Source organism: Struthio camelus, chromosome 4, assembly GCF_040807025.1.
Source record: "Struthio camelus isolate bStrCam1 chromosome 4, bStrCam1.hap1, whole genome shotgun sequence".
In the NCBI taxonomy this organism is placed as follows: domain Eukaryota; kingdom Metazoa; phylum Chordata; class Aves; order Struthioniformes; family Struthionidae; genus Struthio; species Struthio camelus.
Window position 1 is genome coordinate 79,741,688 of NC_090945.1, and position 13,045 is coordinate 79,754,732.

Below are 13,045 nucleotides of genomic sequence, written 5' to 3' on the forward strand. Positions count from 1 at the left end.
TTCATTGTTAAAACTTTGGAAATTTGTAGGTGGTTTTTGTTTTTTCTTGTTTTTTCTCTAAACAATAAAAGGCACTACGAAAGCCTTTGTATGCTGAATCAACATAGCACACTAGAACTCCTGATTCTCGTGTTTCAGGCAAAAACAAGAGATGACGCCAGTCTCCTGAAGCAACCCGTATGGTTCCCTGGTGGATCTCTCTGCTGCAGACTTTCAGATGTCTTGTCCTTCCCCCTCCGCCCCCCACTAGAACATGCTATTGTCAGAACAATAGTCAAGAATGATCTTTAAAGATATTTCTGCAGCAGTAGTATCAGATTAATGTCGCTACCTTGATTTATTCGGCTGCTTAGTTAGAGAATAATTCTAATGCAGGTAGGAAAATGAAGAAAATAAAATTTCTCCTACTAGAAAGTAATCTGTATTACAGACACCCTTTCTTCAGTGCGTTGCTGTTTCCCACAGGATAAATGAAACTATTCTTGTGACGTTCCTTTTGAAGAAGGATACTAATTATAAGCTAGATTCAGAGCCGGCAAGATGATAGCTCTGATCTGGTGTCCGTTTTTCTGCCTATTTATACAGTCACATAGGAGACCATCGTTAGGGTGGGTGGTCGGTGGGATGGCATAAACTCAAAGTCTAAACTTTTATTTTGTCACGATGCTTGGTTTTGAAATAGTAAGGTTCTAGCAAAAACTAAGGCAAATTTCCGCCTTCTTACTAACGTTCACTGTGCATTCAACCACGACTGTTGCGGCAGTAAATGAGAAACCAAAAGTAACTAACTGAAGAACAGATACAGACTTGAAAACTACTCTTCTGTCTTCATTGACGAGTTGAGATATTTGCAGATAAATGGATATTAGTTGTTGCTTGTTTTTTAGCTTAATTTGTAAATGTGTAAGACGTTAATCTGAGTGAGGATAATACTTTTTTGATTTAGAGAAATAATCAACCCAAGCTTTTTTCACCCCTTACCTTTTTATGTATTTACACATTCGTAATTAAAGGGCAATATAGTGCCTTATTTCTGTGTATTTATTTTTACTTGTATTTAAAAGTTGTTTTGCTCTTATTACTTTATTTTCCTTTCTCGCACCATGATTATAAGTTTACTATGTGAAATGGCCAAATCCCATTCACAAGGAGTGAATAGCATATGGAGAAGGAGTTATGTAAATGCCATTTCATTTTGTTTCTAGATAATAGCAATCTACTCTTCAGGTGATCAGTGTTGTAATATTGGCAGATGCACAGTGGGTATTGTCCTCCCCGTTACTTCCTGAAATCAACCACGTCATTTACTTCTAATGCATCAACGCTGGGGAATTCCTGCGTGATATGAATGCTTTTCCATAGAAACCCTAAATATTTTGTCAGTGGTGTGTAGTGAATGAACTGTTCAGATTTTGAGACTGTAAGTCAGCACTGTGTGTGTCTCAACTTGTAGCTTTGGAAAACACTTGAATAACTGAAACTTGTTGAGGAACGCAGGCAATGTGTTGTTGACCTCATATTTTTTGTATTTTAGTGCGTACACAAAAGGTTGCTTCCTTTGCTTTCTGTTACGCCAAAATGATTTATTCTCAGTGGACTTGGTAATTCCTCTGGAAAGATAAATATTTTCACTAGCATCCAGTACATTGTAATAGTACAAATTTTCATTAATCCAAGGGGTGATGCGGTCCTAGAGCGTTTGGATTTGCAAAGTTCCGCTCTACAGCCACGTAATAAATTTCTGTGACAAAAATCACAAACCTTAGCTTATTATCATACGGTATTATCATACCACGTTACTGGAACATAGATGAAGAGACAGTGCTACAGATTTTGGAACGCTGCTCACTTGCATGTGAAAGGTGTTCACTTTGCACTTCCACTGTTCCCTTGCAGTGGAAAAAGCTGTTGTCGACCCGTCTGTAGAGTTACAGTAGAGAGATACCTATATTTTGGTGCTACTTGTATAATCCTTATTTGGAAATGGTGCTTTACTAAATTAACACAGCTATAAATATAAAAGTCTGATCCATGTAGATGGGTGGCTGTAGATGAATGTAATGAAAGAAAGTTTGAACTGAGAATTAGATGATGGGAAGACTACAAAAAGATGACCAGAAAAGAGCTGGTAAAAAGAGGGCTGGCATAATTGTGGGGTTTTGATCACAGGGATGTGAGGAGTCAGCGTCTGAAGAGTAAACATTTTGGTATTCGGAGAAAGGATTTCTGCTGGGTCGTGAGAAGGCTGCAAAGACAGGATGGTAATTTAAAGTACTGTATTTTCAGATGGCTAGACAGCAAGAGAGTTAGAGAGTTAAAAAGAGGAGTTTGTAGTAGTTTGTGAGAGAGATACCGGCAAAGTGCAATCTAGGTAGCAGAGAGACTGAGGAAAAAGCTGAACGCATACAGAAAGGAGGAAAAGAAACCAGGATTTGAACATCATTTGTGGGAGTCAAAACCGGGATGTTAGTGAGTGCTGTTATACCTCTTATGTGCGCTAAGCAGAGTTTTCTTCAAATAGGGTTAACGCCTGAGTTGCAATTCTGTAGCGCTTTCCTTACGCTAAATAGTTTATTTGTCATTCTCTTTTTATGGCGGAGGAACTTCAAGTGTGGAAAATAAGTAACTTGCTTAAGGTCAGAAGTAAATAATAATATGTATTAGAGCTCTGAGTTGCTTCGTCTTGTGTCGAAACATTCGTTCCTAATGTTGCTGTGTTTGGAGAGTGAGTTGGATGGTGAAGATGCGATTGTTTCATTCCTTTGAAAAGCAGGGTGCCAGTGCTCAAGTGAGTAGTGACGTTAACTGACAGTGGCCTAAAGTTCTGAAATAACTTCTTGTAGTTAGAGGACATGTATTACAGTTTTTGAGAAATCATTCACGTGCATGGTTTTCCTGATTCCCCGCTCCCGCCAATACAGAAGTTGTTATTTGTTTTTAAAGACAGTTGTAGATGATTATTTCTGGGAGTATGTGTATATATACAGTAAACTTGTTTAAACTTTGACTCTTGAATTCCATTTTATTATAAATGTTACATTTTCCTGCCATTAGATGAACAAAGTCTGTTCTAAACAGTGGCTATGTGATGTTGAGCAGTGTGTTTTTGCCAAAAGCAATACGTTTTTCAAAGTACGTCGTGGGGAGATAACTGGGATCTAGATTCAGTGCATCCTTTTGAGAGATTTAATTCAGTCGTGCTTGGAGTAAAAATAATGTTAAGATCTTTGCGGTTAGATTTCTTTTTTTAACAGAAAATCTATTACTATCAAAATCTACTCAGTGTTTAAATTGTTCATATTTCTTTTACAATTAATTCCCCCCGGGTCAGCCTTCTCATTAACCATTTCAGACTGCTTCCAAACGTACAGGATGTTTTATTCCACCAAAAATATAGGTGCTCATCCAAAGAAAAAAAATTATTTTAAAATAATTAACTTTCTTCCTTGCTCATTCTGGGTCTGTTTGCCTTTCGCCCCCCCCCCCCCCCCCCACTCTGTTGTTCCTCCCCTTCTCTTTTCCAAATCCCACTTCCTTTCAGTGCCACTTAGGACTTAATGCTGCTTCTCGCTCCTTGGCAGCCTACCCAGCACTTCTGACTTCTGCAATGTTTCTCACTCTTTCGACTTCTGTACCTTTGAAGGAGTCACGGACTCAAGCACACCCTTCAGGTCTTTGTGTTGCCTAAGATTTTTGGAGTTCAAATTCTTCACTCTTCGGGCTTCTTGACTTCTGCTATATATGCCGTAACACAGAGCGTGCTTTGTAGCTCCAAAGGGCTAAGTCTGAAAGTAACATGCAAGATCTGGAAACAGAAGTCGTCTAAGCCAAGCAGAAAGAAAATTAAGTGAGCCTTGCAAATTTAAATGAAGACGACAGGAAGCACAGTTAATTAGGAATGATCTTTAAAGCAAACATATATTCTGGAAAAAGGTCAAGAGGTCATTTGAGGCTGTGTATGTTTTCTCATTCCCCTTTTTTTGATGTATTACGTGATTGACTTCTCTCAAAAACACGGAATTAAATCATCTTTACAGGGGATGATGCTTTTCCATATTTTTGGTTTAAATTAAAAAATATTATAATTGAAATTCCAATTCAGTGGTGTAAGACTTGGAAATGTTCAGTCACTGGAAACATTCCTACATTTAATTCCTACATAAAAACGATCATTACAGTTTTATCTGGGACTATTTCAAAGGTGAGCTGAAGAGCTTTCATGATGCAACAAATGGTTTGCAACTGATACAAACAGATCAAGAACCTGCTGTTCAGCCAGATCTTTGATTTGTTCTCCTTATGTTAGTGCTTAAGTAAATTTTTTGTGCTTTTTAGTTTTCCAGCAGAATTTAATTCTGAAAGAATATATATTGAAAGGAGGCTGTCTCTTTCTAAACAGTATTGCATACTTTGGAATGAGCTGTCACCTAGAATCTGATCCAAAACCTGTGGAATATAGACAGGCCCTCTGAATGAGCCCTGCATCAGATTCCTCGTGAACGATTTCAAACAATTTAATAAAAATAGCCCTGTCATTGCACTTTATTACACAACCAAAGAGTTAACACATAGCTATCACAGTAAACAAGTATACAAAATCCGTGTTTGTATTCAATGACCCGTCTGCCACCAACTGCCAAATTTGCCGGCGGTAGCGTTACAGGTCAAGTGTAGCATTACATAGCGAGGCAGGCTGCCAGGATCTCCTCAGAACTAAGCCTTTAAAGAGCAGAATCAAAGTGCTGCTGTACCCAGGAAGCGGCATATATCAGTCTTGCAGACAGGCTGGAGTCTGTAAGGTAGTTGGTTATCAACAAGCATTTCATTGCGCTTCCCAGTACCAGAACTTACTAAGGGTCACTAGAGCTTGACAATTGCTGGTGATTAGTAACAGTTTTTGTTTCCTGTGTCACCACATTTACCTTTTTTATGTTGTTGTTGTTATTTTTATTTTTTGAGACAGTGTTGCATGTGTCGATAATGTCGCTGTCAGTGACTTTCACGACATAATGGTCTTGTGGAAAAGAAGTTCAGGCCACTGGAACTCCTGATGGTTTGGAACCGGAACGTTACTCAATTCCGCATTATTAATAGAGCATACAAATTAATGCGTAGACCTGTGTCCTCTGCAAAGAACTTCTGCAAAAAAACAAAGATGATTCATTGTAAGCCTTTTATTTAGTAAAAGTGTTCTGACAGTTCACTTGCGTCATAATACTCTTGCGTATAATTGTCAGTTAATCTTGGGTTTGAGAGACTAGCTTGAATATCATTTTTAAAAGGAAGTCTGCTTACAGGGTATACATTTTTTGGAGTTTGTATATAGACAGTTTTACGAGTGTGTGTACACACCCGCTATATATATGAAAAATATGTTTATAATAGGTATGTTTATATATAAAAAAAGTACACACTAGGTGTATAGTATATGTAGTTTTTAGATATATTTAACTTACACTATAGTATATATAGTGTATACAGTGTTTTTAGACAATTTTCAGGAGCCTGAAAATAAGTTTTATTTATTTTTATGTAAACATTTGGTACTTATTTGTATTTATGTAAAGTATAAACTTAGATCAGCAGCTGGATATTTGTATTTAATACCACTAAAATTAGTAAAAGTTAAAAAAAAAAAAAAACGCTAGACAGTGCCCCAGCTGAATAAAGTGTGCGTCATGAGGTAGGTGGTTATTGCAGTGACACAGGTCATATGAATCTAACATTGAGCTGAGCGTCTCTTAAAGAGAAACTGGAACTATTGAAGAACTGCACAAACCAGCAGAATTTTGAAGACCTGTTAAATACTATTTGAGCAGGTGGGGTTTCCTTTTCAGTTCTACCAGTTTTACTTTTCTAACGTTCTGGTGAGATTTTCAGAGCACCTACAAGTCTTCTCCTGTGTTACAGACTGCTGGTTACAAAGCTGACGTGCATCTGGTTTTTGCAAGTCAAGTGATACAGAGACTACCCAGTGTAAGCAAGATATGTTTTTTTCTAGTTGTGCAGAATACCTCAAGTCTGCGGGTGACGCTGGAACATATTTTATTTGGAGATGACACAACAAACTCCAAGCCCCAAAAATGGGATATCCTATGGTTTCTAGAACCCGTTGATGTGCCAGATGTCATGTTCTGGTGATGATTTTATGGAAGTCTTTTTAAAAAATTATGATTAAAATTTGTCATTCTGTATATATTTTACAAATGTGCTCTGTCTCTGTGGGTTAGTAGCATTCAAGTAGCTTGGTATTTTGCATACTGCGTTATGTTTTTGTACTCTAGAGGTGATCTGCAAGCTTCTGGGATTAGTCACCCCTACTAAAATATGGTAGTATATGTTTAGATGACTAAAGAAGAATAAAAGGCTTAGCTGTTCAATGCTTAGCATGTTACAATTTGTTTACACTTGTTTGTAAAACAAACAAGACATAGAAGGAAATGGAAGATGCTTACTAGGATATTATACCTCAAATAATTTGAGACGTGGCTTCATGAGGCATGTTACAGTGGTGACTGGTGTGATGACTAAAATAGCCTGGTGCTGACCAAAGATGAAAAAATAGGGAGGAAAATGTTTAAAAAAAGGATTTCAGCCTTCAGTATTCACTACTCAAGATTTGTTAAGGTCTTTGAAATAGAAATATCTACTACTACAGAGTCATCTGTTCTCTAAGAGCCTGGGAGACCTGGCATGTTGAGAAAGCAGAGTAGTCATTTTGAGGTTCAAGAACAGCAGAAAGACCTGTCTGAACAGTCTTGATTGAAAACAATGTCAGCTCACTGAAGAGGGTATGACAAAGGCTTTCAGCAAAGCAGTTTGTTGTAGCTTCACCTGGAAGTAGGTCGATAACTGAAGGCATAAAAATTATGCAGATTGGCCACACAATCGTTTGGCAACAGAAGGAAGCCAACTCACGTCCTGTGTTTCAACTTTTATCGGAGATCCTTTCTTTCTGAAAAGCACCATTGTCATCTGATGAAAGCAGGAGTGGCTGCAGAAGGGACACAGCCGACTGATTCTGCTTGTTCTGTATCAGATTTTGCCCAAGTTTTCTTTCCATGTAAGAGATCATGAAGGAGAACTATCTGCCTGCCACATGCTTGGGCTGTTCTGAAATTTCTGGCTTGCTTATCAAATGTGTATCTGACTTAAATTGACGCTAGCTGATATTTTTGTAATAAATTCTCCCAGCGTAACTTTGACTCTATTGCTGTTGTACTAGAACGTGGCACTTTTTATGCAGTGAATGATGTATCACGGAAGCTGATCATGGGAAATGCCGACCCCCCCCCCCCCCCATACTTTGTAATCCTAGTCTCTCGCAGGCATCCACCACTGGGTGTGTTTTCTTAAGTGATCAGTATATTAGTTGTATGCATAGTTATTTTTCCCTAAAGATTGTTTAGTTTCTTAGAACTGTTTACACTTCCATTGGTTTCCAATTTTGTTTTTATACTCCGATGTAGTTTTTATAGGTTTTGTTTTTATTTCTTGACAAGTTTTTTAGACTTCCTTGTGTGCGTTTCATGGCAGAGAATATAAATACCTTTTCTTTATAAAATTTCAAAGTATAAAAATTCCATTACTAATTTTTTACGTCTTTAAATGGCAATATTAACATCCACCAATATTGAATGTTTCTAACTTCAGGTTTCTTGCTTTTTGCCTTTTTGACATACTTCAATTACATGGCAAGTTGCAAAAAGCACTAACATAATTAATCAAATTAATGTGAAATAGTGCACAATAGCAGAAGATTGCATTTCCTTGCTAAGTTGTCCGTAATCCTAGAAGAGGCTCAAATACTAAAAATTCTGAAAGATTTGTCATTTACATCTATTAGTTATATATTCCATATGATGAGTAAAGACCTATGTGTGGAAGTGACGAGTGTCAGCCTCAGCTTGAAGAGTCTTTGTCCTTTCCTTGAACATATTCCCAGGCTTCCAGATTCTTTTCAGTTTCCTCCTATTGCCAAGCCATCACCTGAACAGGCCCCAAAAGTGCAGCGTAATGAGCCCAAACTGGTGCGCTTAGAATCCAAATTATGGTCTTGACTGGTTGAGGTAATAAAATATGTATGATCATGAAGTGAAAAGCTGCTTCCCAAATCAAACACCTGACTTTTTAAAATACATGTCTGAGTCGGTTCAGTTGTCTTCTAGCTCCTACTTAAAGCAGTCCGGAAGCAGCTCTGAAGGTGAGCTAGTGGTGCTCAGAGTAGCAGCTGCCTGTCTACATGGACACACGCGTGCACCATTGACTGACTTCGGTCTAGGAGAGGAGGAAAAGAAGAGTCTGGCTGTTAGATAAGCCTCAGGTGGATCATTGTAAGCTCTCAACTGCTTCAGGTTTTGTCCTTCTGACACCTGAGCAAAGGATGTTTCTTCCTGCTGTGCAGCCATCCAGAGCAGCCCAGGAGGGGGAGGAGAGGGAGGAAGAGATGTGTGTGATGCCGCACAGAGTGGGAGACATGGCTAGTTGGAGAGGATCAGGGTATCATAAAGAACTTGAAGATCTTGAGGCCTGCAGTAGTAAGTGCAAGGAAATTCAGTAGTACAAAACTCAGGGTTGTGATTCAAGAAGGAGGTCCTAGTATAAAGTGGAGAGCGTTGACAGTAAGTTGTGCTTTAGAAAGAGCAGGATTCAGATTTATCCTTTAGTCAAAGGATCAGCTGCCAGCGTGATGCTGGCCATGCCAAACACACATGTAATGCGAGATTTCATTAGGAGAGATTTCCAGTAAACGCATCACTGTTTTCAGTACTACTCCTGGTTTGACACAGTTGGGAGAGACCTCAGGTAGTGCCTGTGTCCTATTCTGATCACCCACAGTCAGAAGAGTTAAGCTTAAACTTGCATGAGTGCGATGAAGAAGTCTTAGAATGATCAAGGGGCTAGAAAGGGGTCATCCTAGAAGGAGTAGGCTTGTGAAGGCTAGCCAAACAAATGCTGAGAGGGGATATGATCTTGCTGTCTATATTTTTTATATATATATATATATATACATACATATATATATATATATATGATTGTAAATACCAAGGAAAAAAAGTACAGTTGAAGCAAATGGCTAACACTGGTGCCAGAACAAATGACTACAGGCTGGGCTACAAATAAATTGAGGCTGGGAGTGAGAAGAAACTTCCATATTGTTAGAGCTGTGAGATTTTGGAATAGTTTTCCTTTAGGGATTAACAGGCCAAAAAGCCTAACACAGTTGAGATAGTCGCTCAAATCAAGTTATGAGAGGGAATATGTCATGCATAGCCTGCAGCAGGTATGGGCTTTGACTTGGTGCTATGGGAGATCTGTTCCAGTTCTGTGTCGCTGTGGAAGCAAAACCAATGCACTGGGTTTTTTTCTTAATCCTCTGCAAGTGCTGAAGGAAACGCATTCTGATCAGTGCGGTTTTTCTGACTGGTGACAGCTCGGTGTAATCTCCAAAGGATTTTCTTGTACCCTCAAAATCAAGGAGCCGTGTGTGTATAACCATTTATAGGAGGGACAGCCTATAGCTGTTCCTTGAATTGTGTTGTAGCCCCATACTGTAAGGCTGTGTCATTTCTAATTTTCCAGTAGTTCTTCCTCTTACAAGTAATCCCAAATTCTGCTCGAGGGATCCTGGTCTATATCTGACTTAGAGCTGGGGTTACTAATCCAGGAATGCCTGTTGAAATATCATAGATTACGGTGTAAAATATTCAGTAAAGAGCAGTTTTCTTCATTGTCATGGGTTTCGTATATATTTTCTTCCAAAATTTTTATTTATGTATTTTAATTTTAAAAATTATTGCTGCAGATCTTGGGTTCCAACAGGAGGTTGTAATCCTTTGTGTGCAGGTTTGTATTTTGCTGCAATAGTTCTTTAAAATGATCTGTGCTATTAAAAAAAAACATTTTACAATCCCATGGAAAATGCTCATATGAGCAGAAATACTTCAGGTGACAGAAGCTGTACTCATACCAGACCGTAAAGCTACTGAATAAGAAGTACAGCGCCTCCACAGAACCTTTATGTAATGTGCTTTATAGGAACCTCTTAAAGTCATTACAGCTAGCTTAGATGTTGACCTGATTTGTGCATGTTTTGTTTCTTGCAGAACGATTAAGGCATTAGGGCATTGATGGTGGGAATAAAAGTGTTTTGAAGAAATAAAACAATCCACTTTGCATACAAAGAGAGAGTAAAATATTTTCTGCTTTTTGAGACTAGGAAATAAGCTTATATCAGCTGTGTGGCATGCAGTGTCACTGCTTTTCGGGAGCAGCATTTGAAACTGCTGGGCTCTCTGTGACAACCTCTTCCCATTCTTCTCTCCATGCCCTCCGTCTTAACCTTTCTTGAGCATGTTGGGTGTACTCCAAATTAATTTGAAAGATATTCAGACCTCTCTCGTCCTGTTAGTTGATATCTCCTTTTTTACTCTTTTGCAAGTTTTTCCTTTCTGCAATATTTTTGCCTCGGTAGAGTTTGATTTCTTAGAGGTGCTGATTTTCTGGGTAACGTCTAGCTTTGCAACTCAGTTACGCCAAGTTGTGTGACGTCCAGTTTTTCATCAGCGAGAGCTGTAGGCAGTTGCAGTATAAATAAACTACGGGACAGGTATTTTGTATTTATATTTGAACGGACAGATTTCAGTCTCTGTTTTCTGAGGGTTTTGTGATGATGAATGAATGTTTTCTGTGCAGGTAACAAATGGTTGAACAGTGCAGTTGCTATACCACTGTATGTATTGTGAAGGGGTATTGCTCTGTTACACCATTCAAAACGGGATGTCAGCTGCCTGAGCATAAAGATACTCGCTGTTTAAAGTGAGCGATTACACCCGTGTTGTGTTTTCAGAATGCAGCCTCAGTCCGTCAATGCTTGTACTTAGGGTCCGGTACGGCAAGGCATCTCCTGTGAAATGGCAAGCGTTTTCCCTCTTAATAAGAGTATGAATAGAGGTCTCTTAGCTCTTTCAAAAGCTGACATCATCACGCTCAAACAGATATATCAGATGAAAAAAAAAATCTAATAAGAGACTGGATGATACCTGCAGAAATAACCTTTAAGACAAAAGGTATTGATTTAATGCTTATATAGTGTTTTATACCTGAAAATTTGTATGCATGAGTAGGCTGAGATGCTATGAAAGAAAAAAAAAATTTTTTTTCTTCCATTTTACTTACAGGTACTAAATGAAGCAGTGGGTGCACTGATGTATCACACTATCACTTTAACACGAGAAGACCTGGAGAAATTTAAAGCACTTCGAATAATTGTCCGAATTGGCAGTGGTTTTGATAATATTGACATCAAATCTGCTGGAGATTTAGGTATGACTATTAAAGACACTGTTTTGTATCTTCTACTTGCCTCCAGAAATTTGATAGGAACTAAGTCTTTGCATTAATACTGTCTGTATAATTTACACTAATACAGTATGTAAACTGTATAATTTTCTCATCAAAATGTTTAAAAAGCCTTATGGAGATATTATCATTCGTTAATTAAGTGATAATATTAATGACTTTGTGACAGGATGACAATATGCCCGTTCAAGATAAATCCAGAGAGTAAGGTCATCATTTTTCCTCTCTTTTTCACCCCAGTTGTGTATTTTAACTTCTGCCTGCTGTAATCACAAAACAGAATTCCATCAATATGGCAAACTACGTCTGTTTGAATAAAAAATGAGATCATTATCAACTGCCTCGGATTTATTTATGATGCATGAGATTTAGTACTAAAGCACTCTGTAAAACAGAAATATCGATTTTATAGGTGATTTAGTTGGTTTTGCTTCAAAATAAATTTAGAAACTAGAAGTGTGAAGAGTTGGTGCTTAGTGTTTCGCTGTAAAAAAGCAACACTCTGATTTTGTACTTTGCTTGCTTAAGCATAATCTCTCTGTTATCTGTCATCTACAGGTAAAACTGTACTGATCAAAATAAATTTCTAAGTTTTCTTTGCATTTTTCTGAGTAAGTAGGGGTAAATTATTGACTATATTCTCCATTATGGTTTAGGGAGATCTTGGAGATGCTTAGTTCAATGTGATAGTGCTTAGTCTTGTTAATAGTTCTGTTGATGTAGTGAGGAGCTGAAGGATAGTTCTGCTTATCAGTAAACGATAGTAAAATAACCACCTTTTCCTAATGGCTCTGTATTTTGCACATCAGGCCGAGGCTAAGAATTTTATTGGGAGTTTATGTAGAGAGCAGATCAGATCTGAAGGCATCAAAGGTTGTACTCCTGCTTTTTATGAACAGTGCCAAAGTTAGGCACGTGCATTGTGGTCCACAGAAAACATATACGTATGTAGAAGTTGGCCTGGAGTAAAATCCTAGATGCAAAGCCAAACCCTAGGCACAGCTCCCAGGCCCCAGCCCGGTCAGAAGTCTCATTTGTGCTGCGAATTGCTGACAGGAGGAGAGGAGAACCTCTGGTTTGTTGCGTCTCTGCGCAGGTCTCTGTGCTGGATGGTAGCCCAAACTTACAATTCAAATGCATCCATGTAATTTTTCAGTACTGACTCGCCATTACTTGTACAAATCACTTTGTCGCTCAATTTTCCATTTGTTGAACTAGTATGAACAATATGCATCTCAAGAAGGTGATGTGAGAGTTTGTTTCTAAAAAGCTTTAGTTCAGTCATGAACTATACTGTGGCATTAGACCTCAAAGTATGACCTTCTCCTGAAATGTAATTCTAGCTTTTTTGGATGTTTTCCAGAGAACTCCCCCTGTTACCAATTTTTCCCTTTTGGTGTTATTTTCATGTTACCATTTTTACTTTTACTGAAAAGTATTAAAACAGATGTTTTTAGATAAAAACTTTGAGATCTTGTCTACTTTTTCCTCAGTTTATTAATAGTTGACTAGAAATAGGAAATGCGAGTGTAGCTGGATGCAAGTGAAATGAGAGTTAAGGGTGAAGCTAGTTGACTCCTGAGTTTTTCAGCATTGAACCTATGCACCAGATCACTGAAAGCAGTGGGAAAAAGGAAAGAAGCACAGAAGCAAGGGATGTGAGATAAGAGGGAGATAAGAGAGA

The 13,045-nt window shown here is 38.2% G+C and overlaps 1 protein-coding gene across 50 annotated transcripts in view; it reads left to right on the forward strand.

The window, feature by feature from the left end:
• Positions 1 to 13,045, forward strand: part of CTBP1 (C-terminal binding protein 1) — a 255,605-nt gene that overhangs the window by 217,325 nt on the left and 25,235 nt on the right. For all 50 annotated transcript variants that reach the window (XR_011141124.1, XR_011141123.1, XR_011141126.1 and 47 more), the window contains one exon: positions 11,181 to 11,325. Coding sequence is in view for 42 of the 50 variants with exons in the window: in XM_068943611.1 (XP_068799712.1) it covers positions 11,181 to 11,325 (145 nt within the window). In the remaining 8 variants the exon portion in view is untranslated. The remainder of the gene's footprint in view (positions 1 to 11,180; positions 11,326 to 13,045) is intronic.